The sequence below is a fragment of the Thermobia domestica genome, chromosome 13 (assembly GCF_964235325.1).
Source record: "Thermobia domestica chromosome 13, izTheDome1.hap1.1, whole genome shotgun sequence".
Classification (NCBI taxonomy): Eukaryota; Metazoa; Arthropoda; class Insecta; order Zygentoma; family Lepismatidae; genus Thermobia; species Thermobia domestica.
The window spans coordinates 166,096,050-166,116,067 of record NC_137466.1 but is presented as its reverse complement, the minus strand read 5'-3'; the positions used below and the strand labels follow the sequence as shown (position 1 = coordinate 166,116,067).

The window sequence follows — 20,018 nt, the reverse complement described above, 5'->3', positions numbered from 1 at the left end:
TTTCCGGAACTTGATTATGCTATTAGCCTATTCCCCACAGAAGCAAGCATTATTATGTTTCTGTTGCATCTTATTCCATGATGAGAGAATGAAAATTGGCAGTTTTTGTATGTGGATTGTTTCTCAAGTTGGAAAAACTTAAACTTGACAGTTCAGGACTAAGAAAGTAGCTTTAGTCATCGACCAGTTTTTTTAGACATAGAAAATCCTACAAAATCACACAAACAAATGCGAACTTATGCGAAGACTTTACCTAGACCAAAAGATGGTTTTGTATCATATCATCACATTGATTCTATTACTTACACAACAAAATCTTCCCTTCCGCGAGCATCGAGAGTCTGTAATTGAAAACTCGAACCCAAGAAACCTTTTACCTCTAAAGAAGTTTATGTCCATGACTATTCTTAAATGTTTACCATCCTTTTTCGGTACTACATGTAAAGGATTTAAGTGAATACTCTGCGAAGGTCTTACTATACCATTCGCCAACATATCGGATATTTTTTTACGTACATTTTCTCTGAAGCGATATGGTATAATGTAGGGTTTCGTTACTATAGGGTCCTTGGTATCAACGTCAATATTGTACACAAAATATTTACATCATCCCAGTCTAATCAAAAAGGCCTTTTTATATTTATAAAGTATGTCTTTAAATTGGGACACTAAGTCATTATAAGTTAAATTTAAAGAATTTATAATATTATCTACACCTTTATAAAAGGTATAATCCTCGATTCCATTCATAAACGATTCCCTTTCAATTTTATTAACATCATTTTTCTTCAAATTATCCACTTTAGTACCAAAACAGTATTTAGAAAGGGCTGGCATTGACAGGCAATGTTATCACTAGCAGGAATTAACTTTTGAATTATTGTATCATCTAGCGTACGGATAGCAAAAGTCTTGTTCTCAAAATCTAGGACAGCGCGTAATTACGTTAGGAAATCCAATTCGATTAGCACCTTTTCATTTAATTCATGAATAACTAAAATAGCGTGATTTCATAATCCTGAATAGTAACTATAATCTGTGTTTTACCCATCACTCTTTTACTGTGTTTTCCGGTATAATCAACTAATATCAAATTATCCACTTTTTGCAATCGAGGGTTCGAATAATCTTTCGTAAGCTCACGCCAAAATGAATAAGATAGGAGGGACACTGTAGCACCTGTATCAATTATAGCTTGAAGAGGAACTCCATTAATTTTAATAAGTATTCGCGCAGTACTAAATGTTTTCAGAAAAACAAAATTCTTTAGAAATATCATTGTCAAACATCCAAAAACAGTTAGCAATAGGAATATATTGATAAATAACATTCGTATCTATAGTTTTAAGATTAGTTTCATAATAAAAAGAAGATTCTAGTACATCCAGCGCTGACGTGGTTTTGACCCCCTCCACGTCAGCCGGATCTAGTTTAAATTACGATGGTCCACGCATTCTATTAGGCCTATATCATACTGTATTCCGCAATCTTGTGTTCTTTCTTGTCTACCGTATGATGTTACCATATTTTGATTTCTGTTTAGGAAATTCCTACCATCTGTGAATCGATTTCTTGCAAAAGTCACACGATTATTATTTCTATTATAATTTATGTTGTTATTTCTGAAGCTCCTGTAATTATTTCTGCCATTAGATTCGGTTCGGTTACCGGTATCATTTTGCCCATTCATTCTACTATTAAAGCAATGGTTAAGATTTCCTCGTGGATTTGAAATATCTTCATGTTGGATATTTAAGTTACGAATAGAAGCATAATTGACATGATTACGAGAACAATTACTCTGCCCTCTGTTATTGTTTTGCATTAAGGACTGACTTTCAAAGTTCTGAATTAACATTACACGATAATTGAAATTAATACACTGAGCTGACATTAACATTTGCTGTAACTTGAAAGGCAAGAGTATACGAATTGAAGCTATTATTCGAGCCTCAGGATGAAACGGATTAATAGCTTTTAGTTCATTGTAGGTAGATACTACAAAATCAGTGATACTTTTATGCAAGGGTGCCCATTTTGTGGTTTCCAAGGGGGGGGGCAAGTATAAGCGATATTTCAAATATAGTTTCAAATTTTGCTATAACTATTCTTAAAGTTCTCTTGGGTTATCATATTCCGAAGTACAATTTCCTCTAGGGGGTGCCATCGCCCCACCTTGCCCCCCCTCATGGGCGCCCTTGCTTTTATGAACTTTATGAACTTTAGGATTATAATTAAAGCGTCCCTATTAGCAAACATGAAATCAATCTCATAATTAGATAACAGTGCATTCTTAAAATCAAAATATTTACATAAATTACCTCGAATGGCTTTGAACCAGGTTATACAAGGAGGCAGTAATACATGTGGCAGGATTTTTAAAAACTGTGATTCAATCGCCATTAACTCACACTCGTCTTCGATTTTTTCTAAAAATGTACTTGCAGGTATATCCTCAGATATCTTACTAAATTTCGTAAGGGATCTGATTTCACTAAACCGTAGAGCTTTACCTGTGCTAGAAGATGTCAAATTCCGGGATCCCATACGTACACCTTTTCGATGACGAGACGTACGGTTAGCTCGTCCTTCCTTATCGAAGCTGGCTTTGCTGTATCCTGAGGACTCGGTGTCTTCCTCTACCGTTCTTGCCGTAAACTGCAACTGTTCCGCACTATTAGATGGAAGACAATTCCTGTGATCGGTGTTACGTTCTGCATTAATTGGGAAATACTTTTCCTTAAGGGTGTTAACTTCCTCCTGTAACTCCCTAATTTGGTTTTAATGTTCATTAACAACAGTTTTCATGACTTCCACTGAATCCTGTACTTCTGTAAATCTATGCAATATCTGTTTTACTTTCCGATCACTCAGTTCAAATTTCGCGCTAATTTGCTGGTTCATTAATTCCAACTTACTGTCAATTTGCTGAGAGAACTGTTGTTTCATTAGCTCCTATTTATTGTCAATTTGTCGCGATAATTGTTCCAACTTGTTGTCATTTCGCTGGTTCATTTGTTCCAATTTGCTGTCGATTCGCTGTGACATTTCCTGGTAACTCTGGTTCATTAGCTCCAATTGCTGTTGAAATTGATTGAATTTTTGCTGGTTACTCTGGTTCATTAGCTCCATTTGCTGTTGAAAGTGGTTGAATTTTTGCTGGTTATTCTCAATCCGTTGGTTACTCTGGGTCATTAGCTCCATTTGCTGTTGCACTTGCTTTAAAACATCAGCTACATTCTCAGGAGTATTCGTCACAGTTTCCCTATCTTCGTTCGCAATGGCTTCATTAATTGGAGCACTCATTTTAATGTTCCTATATATTTTAGTTCCACTTGGTAATAAAGTATAATTTACGTCGGGCTCAATTGTGAAATTGATTTGCTATACTTCTAATCAAGATCACACTTCCTGACGTTTCGGCGCCATTTATAATATAACAACAAAGACACGTTTACGCAAAGTTCCCGATGTTTCAGTTACCATTTACGTTGTGTACTAAGTCACTGGTTCTTATAACTATAATTGAACCACATAAGATTACACAAATATCATTTTATTCCACTATTTGAATCTTTAAAGGTAAGACACTTCGAACATTCAAACTTACATCATTATTAGATGGCTTCCAGTACCCATAGTTTGTTTATTTTTGTTGCTATGACGACGATCAACCCGTCGTCCTTGGTTACACAAAAACATTCAATTATATACATTAAAGATATATAATATTATTTTAAAGATGATTATATTATTTGCGTCTTCTTCTTCTTCTACTAAAATTGTCTGGCTTGTGCATATTTAGAAATCTAATATTGCCCAAAATTACAATAGAAAAGAAAATTACAAGAAAAGAGAATTATCGTTGTAGGGCCGACCGATTTTCCTACTAGAGCAACTTCGAGGAGCTTTCCTCGTGACTCTCTGGATGGATATGTTTCCAAATTGTTGCATTGGATTCATCATTCTCAAATTAGTATAAAAATCACAATTGGAAATTTGTCCAATTCTCAGCACGTTTTACTTGTGGTATTATAGTTAATTAATAGAATTGGAAAAGAGTAATTTAACAGGCAACGATAATAGTACATAAGAACAGAGATAACCATAATTCTATGATTATACATATTTCAGGAGGCTTAAACCTTGCTTCTTACACAAACCATACGTACACTCGGAGTTAATTGTTGAAGGTAACAAGGAAATTGGAAGAGAAAATTCACATATGTCGTTGTTTTGTTTTTATATCTTAGTTTCTGCTTGCTTTATTTTTTCCACGTAAAGATTGCTGAAGGCAAAATTATGTTATTTGTTTACGATTTTTTCCCTGTAGATCTTATAACTACAGTAAACATATACATAAGTTAACGTGCATGACAGAACTTTAAATCTCAATATAACATAAAGAATGAAACTGTGTTTGTAACATTATTACCGTTTTGACCTAAAGGGACAGGATATGTATATTCATCGTATTTGTTTTAGGTGTTTGTAGTTTACTCTTGGTATACGGATGGAGAATTTAACTACGCCAGGTTCTGTTCCGTGTGTATGCATTCTTCATTTACGAACCACAAATATTATACCAGGCAGCTGATAAATACCTGTTCTGTTGTAAGATAAACAATTCTTCATTTCAATTGAAACAAACATATTCAAGATTGTTTTAATAAAAACCTCGAGTTGTTGTGATGTATACACCATGTATAGAAGTACTCATATACAGTGTGTTTCAAAACAAAACCGACAATGTTTGGGAGGTGATTCCTGACACCAAGTTAAGACAAAAAGTATATACCAAACTAGGTGCACAAGTCTTTCCTTTCGGAGTTATAGGTTGCCGAAAACATGAAAAAAACTTTAAAGGTCTATAGCTCCAAAACTATGGGATTTACCATAGTCGGATCAAGACTCCACTTAGGAACTAAAATGTGCCCTGTCCAAAAATACATTTTTCAGAATCCTGTGGTACTTCCGCAACAATGTTTATAAAGGCGAGTACTTCAAATTATGTGCCGGTAGCCAAACTCCTATAAAAATTGTTGCGTGTGTTATTATTCTGAAACATGTATATTTGGATAGCACATATTTAATTCCTAAATGGTGTCTTGACACCACTATGGTTGGAGTTTTGGAGCTATGAACCTTCAAAGTTCATTTTTGCATGTTTCGGACAGCCTATAACTCCGAAAGGAAGCATTTGTGCACCTAGGTTGGTCTATACTTTTTGTCTTATCTTGGTGTCAGGAATCACATCCCAAACGTCGGTGTTGTTTTGAAACACCCTGTATAATGAGTTGAGTTGGTTTTGATTTCAGCGTCCCTTTCAGCAGCGAAGCTATATGAGACGTGAACCTACTGATTAACATGGGATCCAAACCACATGGGCTCCCACTGGGAATCGAACCTGGCTCTCTCACAGTCACATTAAATGTCTGCACGGGTTCGGACCTACAAAGAATATATAACTTCGAGCACAGGCTGGGCTTGGGCAGTAATTTTTTAAATTTACAGCCATATTTGTCGGGCGTTTTCTTGACTAATTTTGTTAATATACTGTACATCGGTATTTATCGAACCGTTCTTTCTGGAGAATTTTTAAAGCACAACTGGAAAATTAAACCTCTAATTGCTGTAAAGAATAATATAATTTTGCGTTAATTATTAAGTTTCTGTAATTCGGGTCTATTTCGAGCTCATTTGAATATCACACCGGCTCGGGTCGGGCTCCGGCTTAAAGTCGAAAACATATTTCTTACTCGGGTCTAGCCTCACATTATAAATTCACGGGCCGCTCCGGGCCGGGCCCGTGCAGACCTCAAAATCATGTATATAAAATGAAATGTCGGCTTATTTCTTTTTAAAGATCATATTCTTTAAACCGTGCTACTAAATTTTCAGTATTTTGGCTTAAAAATTTTTAAAAGTAGTTTGATGTCCATTTGTGAATAAGAAGCAGAGTACATGAAAGAGAAAAGACTGGTTAGTTGTTTCTTCTTTAATATATAAGTGCTTTACATACTTTCATTTCTCATTTCATTTTTCTTTGGAAACAAGTGAGTTTCATTTCATATTATGAAACTACAGTAGACTTTCAAATCATGTAAATTAAATATCGAAACCGGAAGTGGTACATCTATAACTTCCGGTAGAAATAGAAAAGTAGATAGTGTTATTGCGGTCCTTTCCTGCAATCCCTACTCTACTTTAGAGCAATTTCACGTACACCTCAACAAATTCCGAATAAACGAAAGAACATGTGTAGAGATAATTATACTGCTTAAAATACGTAGTTGCAGCATACTATTTTTAAAATATTGCTTTGACCTCCTTCTATAATATTTCAGTTATATTTTTTGGTGGTTATAATTACAAGCTTTAACTTTACCGATGTTCTAAGTGTGTTGCTAACTTTATCGATGTTCATTATTTCTCCAGAACGGGTTTAGATGTTGAATTTCGGTAAACGGCGTTGTGATTTTGATCTCTATTGAAAACTACTGATTTGATAAAATATGATATTTATCTATGTACCTTTTGGAAATAAAACGTTCTGAAGAAAATGTAGTTTTCAATTCATTGTTGCTTTGTTACTTCTTATTAGAAATACGCCATATGGCAATAGTATTCGACAATAAGATACTTCCGATGTGTATTAACATGTCGATCTCACTGCCATTATTTTTGTTGTATATACCTCCAAGATTTGGATGATTACAGAAGTTTGTGGTAACATATCGCCCTTAGATTGTAAAACTGAATCAAAAAATGAGGTATAGTGAGTTTTTGTTTAATATGTCGATGTGAAATATGTAATATCCTGACGTAGTACCAGATTTGTTTTAAATATAAAACTTTATGTTTGACTGGTAACACTGTTAGTCGAATGGTATTGAAGAGTATTCCAAATAATGTTCCCTTTGCATAGTTTCAGGTTACAAACTTTCATCGAACTAGTATGAAAGTTACAACAGCGTATCGAGATTAATGATCTACCCTGTATATGTATTCTAAATTATATATATATATATATATATATATATATATATATATATATATATATATATATATATATATATATGTGTGTGTGTGTGTGTGTGTGTGTGTGTGTGTGTAATTGTGACTTCTCTTAAAGAAATTATTCTAAAATAGAGAACTCTTGACTCCAAAATGAGACCCGCACTTTACCTTACTGAATGTGCCTTTTGAAGTGATTGTTAAAAGAAGAAAATGCCACTTGACACTGATACCCTCAGCAACTTTTGTTCGATTACAAAATGCTTTCATCAGCCTCTTAGAGTCTTTGAGTGCTTCTACTGCATCCTGTCTCCTGCATCATTTCTCATTCCTTCCTGACTTCAGAACGACATTGAAGATCTTCTTCAGACAGAAAGACATATTTCCTTTTTTTTGCAACCTTTGCAATAATTTTCTTCATCCTCTTCTTTAATGATTAGTTAGTTTGAAACTTTTGAATCTTGATATTTTATTCCTTTTTTCTTTCGTTTCAACTATACTTCTGCTTTCTTTCCTATTTATTAAACTTTTTTTTTCAAAATCATTTAAAGTTTTCTGTTTTCATGTCTTATCGTTATTTTAAAACGAATTGAATCTTTTGGACTTTACGGAAATTATTATTATTATTATTGTTATTATTATTATTATTATTATTATTATTATTATTATTATTAGTAGTAGTAGTAGTAGTAGTAGTAGTAGTAGTAGTAGTAGTAGTAGTAGTAGTAGTAGTATTTGCAAAATTAGCTTCTACATAGTTTACAGAAGTAATTAACTGAACATTCCTTTAACACTTTCTAAATAAGTACAAGCAAGGCCGGACTTCCCTTTAGAAGAAGGCGCAGATTGTAAGGTTTTTGATAGCGCAACCCTAAAATGGAGTTTATCGTAATCCTGACCTGGAAACTCGCCAGACAACAGAGAATATATCATTTTGATAATTTTGTATTATTCACAATTGTTTTTGAGTAATGATCTATTATTGATAATAAGTGTTACTATCTATAGTAATAAATTGAATTTAGTTGATTTGATGTCCCTTTCAGTAGCGAGGCTAAACGAAACGGGACCTACTGATTAACGTGGAATCCGAACCACATGAGCTCCCGCCGAGAATCGAACCCGGGTCTCCTAAGCCAAAGGCGCGTACGCTAACCTCTTAGTCACGAAGGAGCTCTCTATAACAATAAATGTCAGCTCGTATAAAGCTGAGAGCGAAATAATAAACATAGGACACACAGAAGTTGCATATCTTCAAAACGTGAAAAGAATTAGCGCACAATATTCGAGATAATTTACAATTTGAATTAAAACCTTTTTAAATATTACAAATGTTATTTTTTTTAAGATTAAATTCCTAAAAACGCTGAGACACGTAATTAATTAGTTTAAATGAAAGGTGTAAATACCAAATGTCTCGAACGAAAGCGAAGAAACTCCGAGATATGGACATTTTAGTGAACTTTCTCACCACTATTTCAACCCCTTTCAAGTGAAATTTCGCAAAATCCTTTCCTATTGAGCACTACTACACAGGAAGCAATTACCTGCTAATGCAAACCTGGATCACATTATTTGGGAACTGTTGTGATGAGTGAGTGGATGAGCTAGCCAATGCTATCTCCCTCTATAAATATTTAAATAATAGATGGAACACTATAAACATTTTGAAAGTTGCACCATACAGTACAGTGGGATTTTAATCAAATAGTACATACCCCAGTAGCCCTGTTCACTCCTTAAGTAGCAAGGGCGCCGATCCTGGTTGGCCGAGGGGGCCTGGCCCCCCCAAAACTCATGTGGGTCCCTATTATATTTATGAATATACAATATTTGGCATAATTTGAGTGCAATTTGTCTTAAAATCTTCATATATATACCCTTTGCATCTGGATGCCTCCCAAATTTACAGAGAAATCGGCGCTCTTGCTAAGTAGCCCCATAAAAGTTTGCTTTTCTAGACGGTAAATTAAGTAACGTAATAAAATAGTTTTCAATCATTTACAACCACATTATACTCGTAAAGAGATTAAGGATACATCCATAGCTTTGATACTGCATATTTCAATGGATAATACTGTCCATATCTTTCGGAAAATGTTTCGTTTATTTTAAACTATTCATTTATAGTGCTGCCCAAATGTCTTGATCCGTGGAAAAAGTGCGAACTGAAGCTCATACTTACGTGTTGAGTCAATAAGGGTTCAGCTATTGCTAAACGAGAAAAACGGAGTATAATTCCTTCAGCCGATAGCAGTGCTTGGAACGAAAGACTAGGTGTTAAGTCAATATGGTATATCTATAGCTCTATTCCACTCTCATTGTTGTAACACTTTAATTCATGATCTTACAATTGGATTGGTAATTTTATGTTTGCACTATTTTTCTTTCAAGTTCGTTTTGTAAACTAGATTTAAGCCGAACTTTCACTGTTCTCCCCGCAAAACAACAGTAGATTTCATCTACAAACTGTTCGGTCCATTACTGCTCGAAAGTCATATAATTTATATATTTTACTAGCAGCGTTCACCCCGCTTCGCTGCGGTCACCCCGGAACGCAATAAACTTTGTTACTTAGATAATTTTTACTTTTTCGCTTTCAAGTGATATGATAAAAACCATAGAAGATTGCAGTAAATGTTAACATTATATCGCCTGTCATTTATGTTAACCCGCCCCGCTTCGCTGCGGTCACCCCGGAACGCAATAAACTTTGTTACTTAGATAATTTTTACTTTTTCGCTTTCAAGTGATATGATAAAAACCATAGTAGATTGCAGTAAATGTTAACATTATATCGCCTGTCATTTATGTTAACCCGCCGAGTGACACGGTCATGCGGGTTGCATATAAATACGTTTATTTTTACCTATGATGAACTAACAAAGGATTTGTACGTTATGGACACTTGAATGGTCAATTATCTCAAGACACTGGTAATTGAAAATTAAAGTGATATGATAAAAACCATCTAGGGTCCAAATCCTAATAACCCCCCAAAAATGAAAGAAATTGGTTCAGCCGTATTAGCGTGATGAGGGAACAAAGGATTTGTACGTTCTCTTTTATATATAAGATTATTATTATTATTATTTACTTCAACGTGTGTTTCACTGTAGAATACAAAGTAATTACAAAGTAGTAAAAATTTAAATGCTAATTCGTTATTGAAGTTGTCCAAATACATCACTGAGAATGTCATTCCAGACATATGATGGACATTCGGTGATGTAATTTGATATATTGTAACGTGTCACATCTTTTAAATTCATTAAGATGACTCAACGGTGTGTTGTGGTGTAGTTTAACGGTCTGAGGCGTTATGCTGAATACTGCTAGGCAAAACATATATTGGCTCTAAATTTTGTGAAAAATATGGGCGATTTTACCTCGATGTTTCTGTGTTAGTATCCAAGTAGAAATGAAATGAAACGAAATATTTTAGTTTTACGTCTCACACATATGACGTGTATACTAAAGGGGACGGTGATGATGAGAATGAATGAAATTATAAAATGAACAAATTGGGAGAAACGGGAGAACTCACATACACGACGTTTGTCCATCACAAAGAGCTGGGTACGAACCAGGGACCCCATGCACAAGAAGTGAACGCTCAACCGCTGATTCACTACGGCCCTGTATCCTAGTCGAGTGTAGTTGTGAGTCAGAAAGAATTTTTAAAAAGGTGGTAGACCATTTACTTCTGCGACAGATCACTGGTTTGATCCCAGATCATGTAAATTTGTAGTGAACAATATCTATTGCATGAGTTTTCTCGAGAATCCATCTTTTCCTACCACATTCTTACTCCTCCCACATTATTTAATTGTCGTTCACTTTAATTAATTATCTGTCTATATTCACCTGAGGAACATAACCATGGTGCGATTCATTAACACGTTCACTGCGGTAGTGTAAAACTCGGTTTGGATCTCAGTGCTATGCGAGTCACCGTGTGTCTCATTGAAAATTTGTCCGTCGGAGAGTTATGAGTCAGCAGTGACTCGTGAACAAATCTTACTTTGAGCTCCTCTCCACAGATGACGACACGATATTTCAAATTCAGACTTCAGCCCTCTGTTGGCAGAATCTGAAGCTACATGGCGCTAAAGCAGGACGCGTCACCGGTGACTCGTGTAGCACGTGGTTCCTAGTAATATTAAAACCTGTGAAAGCGAAAATACACAAACACACAGATGTAATTCAATGCATAAAATGGCACCGCATAGAAACGAAGTATCGCACGAGCCCCCATGACTCGTAATACAACGAACGTAAAAGAATGTATAAAATTTATCAGGTATAGATATCCTGACGCATGAATATAATCCTTGGCATACCATTTGCAAGCCTGACTTGAAGTACATTTGTCCACATGTCCACAAGGTATCATGATATCATGTCCTGAAGGTCAATATATACATATATAGAGAGAGAGAAAGGGAGAGAGAGAGAGGGGGGGGGAGAGAGGGGGGAGAGAGAGGGAGAGAGAGAGAGATTGATATTCTAAATGTAATTAGTATGCTGAAATGAGAGTGCTTAGTACAATTGAAAAAGTAACGAGAAAATATGGTAAGAAAAACTAAGGAAACACTATTTACTTTTAATACTTTCTTACAGTTGCAAAAAAAACTTTATGGCTTTTCTTTAGTTTCTACATTTATTTCTTAAATTGAATTATAAATATATGCAGCATTACATTAAAGTGTTAAAAACTGTTATGTATCACTCCATTTCTCTTTCTCTTTTATAGGCCAGCACTGCAACGCCACGTGGGATCAAATACTTTGTTGGCCACCGACACTTGCCGGTACAGAAGTAAAGCTACCTTGTCCACCTCTCAAAGGCGTGGATAGAACAAGTAAGTTAGAATATAGCTTGCTCACGAAAACGCTTTTTGATTTCACGTGACTTTTATTACAATATTCTTTTGCTTTTATTGATACAGTTTAATTAATTAATCAAGTTTCATGTGGTATCAGTTTAGCACATCTGTAGCACCACAATATAACACACCTAGCATAAGCTCTATATGTTTTGTTTTGTAGACTGAAACGTGCTGGGTTTGTACTAAGAACGATTTTCAACTATCTCATACCGTGCAGCCCATTTTACCAAGGGTTCAGGGTAACCTTTAAAGCTCTTAATTTCCCTTATTTTAAACCACTTCCTTCTCTGAAGTACTGTTTCTACTTTAACCACATATGAAACAATTTTAGTATATCTGATACTCCAGTGTTCTTTTACAATAAAATCAACAGAGATAACATTTAAAAGTGGATGTTACTTCTAAGAAATCATGTGAAGAGTTTAAGCCGATCAAGATATGTAAAGAGTCCTTTGAACTACCTGGTCTGGATTTATCTCAAGATTGTTATTTCCACTTTATAACATAGTTTTTTAATCTATCTGTAGAACAAAATCATGAAATAATAAAAAGATTTAAAGATGCTATAGATACAAGATGTGCATTCTTCGTTTACCCGGCAAACAACGATCTGATCATCGAGCTCGTGTCACACTCTCCGAAGCATATTTAGCATAATTACCGAGCGAAGTAGCTCAAGTGGTAGAGCGTTGGCTTCGCATTCGGAGGTCGAATTCCGCTGCCGACCATCTTGAGGGATTTTCCAGAGTTTTCCTCAGTTCTACCAGGCAAATGCTGGAATGGTACCTACTAAACAGGCCCTGGCCGACATCTTCCCAAATCCTTTCCATTGTTGTTGTTGTTGTTGTTAAATATCCAGTATAAAATGGCCTCTGAGCTGTATCTGGTGGTTGTTAAATAAATAAATAAATAAATAAATAAATAAATTGAGAGCTTAAGTGATGCGTTTCTGCAGATTAGTCATAGTTTGTTTTAGTAGAGGCACGCGCACTCCTTTGGCATACCCTAAAGGTAAAAGTCAGAAATGGTAATGTCATGTGTGTCCACTTGAAGAACACCTTGTCATTTGGTCCACCGCGACCAATCTATCTGTACGAAAGACAGCAATTCAGTCGTCCATTTCCTAAATGTCTTTTGTCCATTTACAGAAAACCCCAGAAAACCCAGGATACGCTCTGCAGACCTGGAAATATTTGAAGATTTTCAGGTTTTTCACATGAACACACTCTAGTATTCCCAGTTCTACAAACATGTAGATCGTACATTTTTTAAAGTTTTTTGGGATTTTCTGTAAATGGACAGGAGCCCTTTTGGAAATAGAATACTCATTTGAGAAATTTGCTCACACCACAATGCCAGAGCAGTGATGCCCCATCTTGGTGACGAAAGTACTCATCTATCACTTGTGGCATCAACCTCGTATGTAACATATCAATGTAACTTGTCAGTCACTGTCATCTTTAAAACTGAAAAGAGCCATATAGTTTACGTTCTGATATAGCAAAAAAACACATTACATTTCTGATAGTCATATTCAACTTCAATGGCATGCGGAATCTCACTGCTCGATACTCGTACATTATGCCTGTTCACTTTCCCATTTACGTGGAAGTTCGAAACATTACTAAAAGTCATGTTTCACAACAAATTGTCCCAATTGCCCATTAACTTGAGATCAGTGGAGAATTGAAGTCCCTTTGCATTGTCGTCAGGTTGTAATTTCAGCATTAATATCAGTTTATAAGGATGGAAGTGCAAGCTATTAAGTAATGTTGCTCAACCGTGATTTCTAGAGTTTGTGACTCTTGGAACTCGGTATGTTGACTTATTCGGGCTCCGCAAAAGATTTGTTTTACGTTATTGACAGCTTGATTTGAAACTGGTAGTTGGCCTGGCGATCTATTTGTTTGATCGATGATGCATCAATCCTCAAGCTCCTATTAAAAATGTCTTCCTCAAGAGCACAGATTACGGTTACGCGCCATTTAATCATGTACTGTGTGTGCTGGATAGGTCTTAGGGCAAGATAAAAGGAGTAAAGCATGTTCGGTTTCCTTGGCTGCATGGGCACACGTGATCTTGCTGAAAATTTGGGTTCTCTAAAATGTCATATAAAATTGGAGAATAGAATCGCGAACAGCACAAATATACGGCGCACTAGCCACACTTCTCCACTGAGAAAAATCCGTTCTCCGGGCAGCGGTATATTGTACAAATATACGGTATCCTCTTGCTCACTATAGAAATCAGTACGGAGCATACGTTTTCGGTATGCAACATAGGCACTGCCGTTAGATGTTACATCATGCCGTTGCAGGATGTCTGACATGTAACAGTTTTCCGTATATAACGTGCATATACTTATTTTACATTCCTCAGCTATATGTTATATACGTCCATTTGTATGTGAAATCCTGAACGCCTCTATTGTTTCATACGAAAAGTACATATAGATGGAACACTTATACGGAAAGTATTATAAAATATGCGTTTTCAGTTTTACGTCTGCTGTACGTTAAGTCCAAAAACTACAGGAATTACGCATGTAACCTAGCTTTTTAAGTACGCCATCTACAATTTTTTCTCAGTGTCTGACTGAAGACCAGAGGCGAATTGGACGTATACATATATTATTGTCTTGCATAGCAGAATGCCAGTTGTGAGTTATTTACGGAGTGCTGGGTTTTCCACCTTACTTACACGTTTACAGAAACTCATAAGACCGTTCTGTGACTTAAGCAGTAAAGAATCTCATCACTTTAGTCCACTACTCTCTACCCTCCTCTTGTGCGGACCATTTATTACAGCACGAATTGATCCTGTAAAATCATGCTGAGCGAAGATGAATGCTTTGGGCATTAGGTTGAGATATGAGTGAAAATAGTTTTTTTATTAATGCCCTTTGTGAAGGTTCACTGTCAATGGGCTAACAAAAAGACCAAACAAGGGGAAAGCCCACAGGGAATCAGTAAAATCCACGAGCACGAATGCAACGCAAGTTACAAAGGACAAGAGCGTCAGCGCATCGAGCGAAAATAAAACGAAGCTACTGAAATAATAATTTATAAATGAATCGAATGGACGCCAGCTAAGTGCACTTTCTGTGTGATCACTACAGCCGAGAATTTTATGTATATCAATCCCTAAATTATGCACATAATCAAAATGTCTGAAACATATAAAAATTGTCAATTCTTAATGAAATATGTACTATAAACATTCATTTTTAACATTAATTCTTATTTTATTTTAAATTTCTTTCCTTACAAGGGGATTATGTTTATCTTGAAAGTTCTTACAAAAATTCGAGTAATATTAGAATGGTTACATTAAGTGTTCTTGATATTATGCAATATACATTCAGATATTAATCAGAGATTGAATATAATTAATTATTTAGTTTACAATATGTTACCACCAGGTACATTTCAAAATGTTGAGAAGTAAATGTTCATTGCCTACATTTTTTCACTCAAAAAGCACTTACAAAGCTCAAGTTATCTTTAATATTGGGACAGGCTCCGTTTGAATATGTTCAATTATTTAACTTACAATATGTCACTATGTACATTTCCAAATCTTCAGAACTAAATGTTTGTCGCCGATAAGAAAATATGTTCTTGTATCAGAGAAACTTCTCTCTACGTCGCAAGAAGTAACCGGAGCACACTTCAGGATGTGAATGTAAATGAAAAAAAAAAAAAATAAATTTTAAGTTTTAAGTCTCACGCGAAGCACCACCATGTTTGGCGCGATGTAAGAAAATTTTCAAAAATAAATTCTGCTTTTCCCTGATTTTGAGTACTTTTTATTACCTTTTCCCCTTTCATTTTTGTATATGCGCGCATACATTTTCCTTACATTGTAGGGCCACTTTCTAAAGCATCAGATGTGCCTGGCGCAAGCGATCATTGTGTTTACAGCATTTCTTCCACGACTACTATTTCTGTGATAACTATATTGACCGACATAAAACAAAATAGAAGAACGACATTATGAATAAATTGTATACGTGAGAGTTATGGCATAAAAAGTACTATATATATCTGATGCAATGCATGAACTGCTATCTTCTGAATTGACCGCCCACCCCAATACATCCCAAGACTTGGCCACATTCGTGAATGGCGATTCAGCATGTACTACCCCATCCTTGTGTTTCTTACTTAATTCATGGCAGGTAAACTTTCTGCAGTCCAGAAAACAAAGTATATACATTTGACTCATATATTCTCTCACAGGTTGTCATGGTAATGGTTAGCAGACTGTAATTATTAGTATATTTACAGAAGCAGAATAGGATAGCACCTACTGTTCGAAATATTGGTACCGTTTTCCAACATTAGCCAATGTTTATCTGTAATGACGTAACTAGTTATGGCTTTACTAAAAGGTGCCGTATTGCTTTATGTTCGCAGTTTTAGTGGGCGTTTATCCCCTTCATTCACCACGTTGGTTGATATACAAAAACATTTACATCCTACTTTTGAGTCCTTTATTCACCACAGGAGTTTTAAGCAAATCCGCATTATGTGTTGTTAGTTATGGCCTTAATAAAATGTGTAGTATTGTCCTACGTTCACAGTTTAAAGGGGTATTTACTCCATTCATCCCGCAGGTTGGCCAATATACGCATGTCCTACTTTAGGGTCCTTTGTTCACTGCAAGAGTTCCAAGCAAATCAGAGTGTGACACTTGGAAAATCTTGCTTGTCAGTTTCCAATCAATTTGACTGAGTGGCTAGAATATATAGATATCCGGAAGAAAGTTCTGACCACACTTTATGCAGATTCTTTCTGTGTGGTTTGACGAAAGAAGAGGACAAGCGCATCAACCCACACGTGTTCGAATGAACTAGATAATTGCATTTAGAATGTTCTGATCAATAAACCACCAAACTTTCTGAAGTTCAGCCGCAGCTGTTCCCAGAGATTGATAGAACTAGTATACAACACTAAAGCCAAGATAGAAGTTTTACATCCCATTCTATCATTATCATTACTAAAATTGACCCGTAAGCTTGTCACCGATTATTGGGATTCTTTTGTTTATAAATGAGGAAGTAATTATTTTGTTAATATAAAATACGTATTTTCTCCCTCTCTCGTTACTGATGATGTTTTGCTTAATTATTCCAGTGTTTCCAATAGTAGCAACTTCTAATCGTAAATACTCCTTTTCCTGTTGGTCACTGGGAAAGTCAACAGGAAGCTGAAAGTTTACCGTAAATTTAAAACAAAAAATGAACACAATACAATGGAAATAATTATGAGCTTTGAGACACGCAAAATAGTTTTTAACATTACGTTATGGGCAAAATTGTTTGTTGAAATTAGCACTTTGAGTGCTAATTCCGTATTTTTACGGAGTAGCAGATCTTTTGTAGACTATGGATTCCGTATTTATACTGATATGATTCAAAATGTATTTCAATGGTTTTGCTCCTTTATTATACGGATTCAGCAGTTTTAAAATATCCCTTGGACTTCCTAGTTCGGAATTACGTCAATAGATAGCGTGTAGATCCTAATTAATGACTTATTACCGACAGGGTTTAAAAACCGTGTGCTTATTGTTTGACCGTCGAAAGGGCGATAAAGTGTTTGTCGGACGATTCAATATGCTTCAGTTTTAAAGCGGAATTGAACGACAGTTTCTTTGAAGGAGAGTTATTAGACATTTGTGAGAATGATCCAGACTGTGTAGCAATAGAAATATAAGATATGTTAGGTAAGTGATCTTGAGATAATAATTCTTATATTCGCATTCATTTTCCTTACACTACACGTAAATTTTATTTGTGATTTGTAATATTTTGTGGTTGGAATACAGAATATTATATATACGAATAAAGAGCAAGCTCTAAACTTTCAAACGGTGTGTATTGTACTATTTTAGCTTTTCTAGATTTTGAGATATAATTTTTTAACAGGTAGCGAACAACCCCAGTATTCTTTGGAAAGCCTGCACTTCAGAGCAAAGCACTCAAAATGCTAAATATAAAAGATTCCTTGTGAGACTAATTATATTGTGACCTTATGTTAATAAAATCAGAATCAAGTGAAGAACAGTAAGAGTTACTCAGGAGCAGACGTTGACTCAGACCATAATTTAGTTTTGATGAAGAGCGAACTCCGACTAAAGACGAAACAAGTGGTATCACCAAATAAAAGATGGAACACAATCAAGCTAAGAAGAGATGAAAGAAAACATGAAAAGGTAATTTGCAAAGGAAACAGGCAAAGTGACGTCTACGGTAGCTTTAACATGTAATGACATAGACTCGAAATGGGAAGCCATGAAAGCAGGGACCACAAAAGCTGCCGACGAGCACATAGGAAGAGAAACGAGAACCCAATATAAACCCTGGATAACAGCGGAAATATTGGAAATGGAGCAGAGAAGACAGTTCAAGATAACAAACAAAGAAGGGGAATACAGAAGGTGCAGAAATCATATCAACAGAGAAGTAAAGAAGGGCAGAGAAAACTGGATAAACAATTTATACAAAGAAATTGGGGAAAATGTAGTCAAAGTCACTACAGAAACGGCATATAAAAAGGTTAGAAAACAGTTCAGTGAGAAATAGAAACGCACAGACATTATCATAGGCAAGGAACGAACAACGCTAATAGAAGAGGAGCACATAACAAGAAGATGGAAGGAATACATTGAAGAACTCTACAAAGGAGACAGAGTGAACGAAGAGATAGAGAAGGAAGAAGACGTTGATGAAAATGAATTAGGACCATCAATTTTACAGTGCGAATTTTGCAATGCCATTTGGAGAAAATGCAACATGGTAAATCCCCAGAAATAGATCAAATACCAACGGAAGTGATTAAGAATCTCGGAATAGCAACAAAGAAGAAACTATTTAATCTTATTAATGGAATGTATATCTCGGGAAAAATACCAAGAGACTTCGAGAAAAGCATAGTGGTACCTACCCCGAAGAGGAAAGACGCATGGAAATGCGAAGAACACAGAACGTTAAGTTTCTTTCCCATGCATTAAAAATACTGTGCAAAATTATCGCACAACGAATAGAGGGAAAGATCGAAGAACGGTTATCGGAGGACCAGTTTGGATTTAGGAGGAAAAGGGAGACAAGAGAAGCAATACTGAGTCTACGGTAGATCATAGAACACTACATCAGAATAAACAAACCAATTGTGATTACATTTGTAGATATAGAAAAAGCTTTTGATAACGTAGATTGAAATATCATGTTTAGAGCGTTGAAGAAGCTGAGAGTAGATTACAGAGACAGAAGAATAATATACCAACTTTATAGAATCAGACAGATGTTATAGGAAGAGATCAGAAGGGAGCAAGAATAAGTAAAGGAGTGAGGCAAGGATGTGGATTTTCACTTCTCCTGTTCAACGTCTATATAGAAGAGGCTATGAAAGAATTCTTGGATAAAAACGAGAAAGGGCTAAAAGTAAATGGTCAGGTTTTCAGCACAATAAGGTTTGCTGATGACATAGAATTGATAGCGGGAAAAGATGAGAACTTGCAGGAAGCACTTTCAAACTTGAACGACCAACTGGAAAAACATACAAAATGAAGATAAATAAGAAGAAAACGAAAGTGGTAAAGTGCACAAGAACAGAATAGGAAGGGCAAACGTACGACTAGATGGAGAGAAAATCGAAAACGTTAAGACGTTTCCCTGTTTAGGAAGTCCAATATCTTCGGATGGAAGAAGTGAAAAAGACGTAAGTTCCAGAATAGCAAAGGTTAAACAAGCATTCAGCAGTAAAAGAGGACTACTAATATCGAGAAATGTGTCGCTGGACGTTCGTAAACGATTTATTAAGACACTGGTATGGAGCGTGGCGCTTCACGGATCAGAGACTTGGATATTGAGAAAAGCTGAAATATCCAAGCTGGAAGCATTTGAAATGTGGTGTTGGCGCAGAATGCTGCGCATATCATGGACCGAAAGGAAAAGGAAAGAAGACGTACTAAAAGAAGCTAATGAGGACGACAGATCATGAAGATAATAGGAGAAAGAAGAAACAGCATACTTGGCTATCTTATTCGACAGTCCGATTGGATCACTGTGCTGATAGAGTGAAAGGCAGAAGGAAAACAAGAAAGA

The 20,018-nt window shown here is 35.6% G+C and overlaps 1 protein-coding gene across 1 annotated transcript in view; it reads left to right on the top strand.

The window, feature by feature from the left end:
* The window catches only part of LOC145667844 (PDF receptor-like), a 197,303-nt gene that overhangs the window by 34,000 nt on the left and 143,285 nt on the right, over positions 1-20,018 (top strand). The window contains exon 3 of the mRNA XM_081735276.1: positions 11,774-11,881. Within this exon, the coding sequence (XP_081591402.1) occupies positions 11,774-11,881 (108 nt within the window). The remainder of the gene's footprint in view (positions 1-11,773; positions 11,882-20,018) is intronic.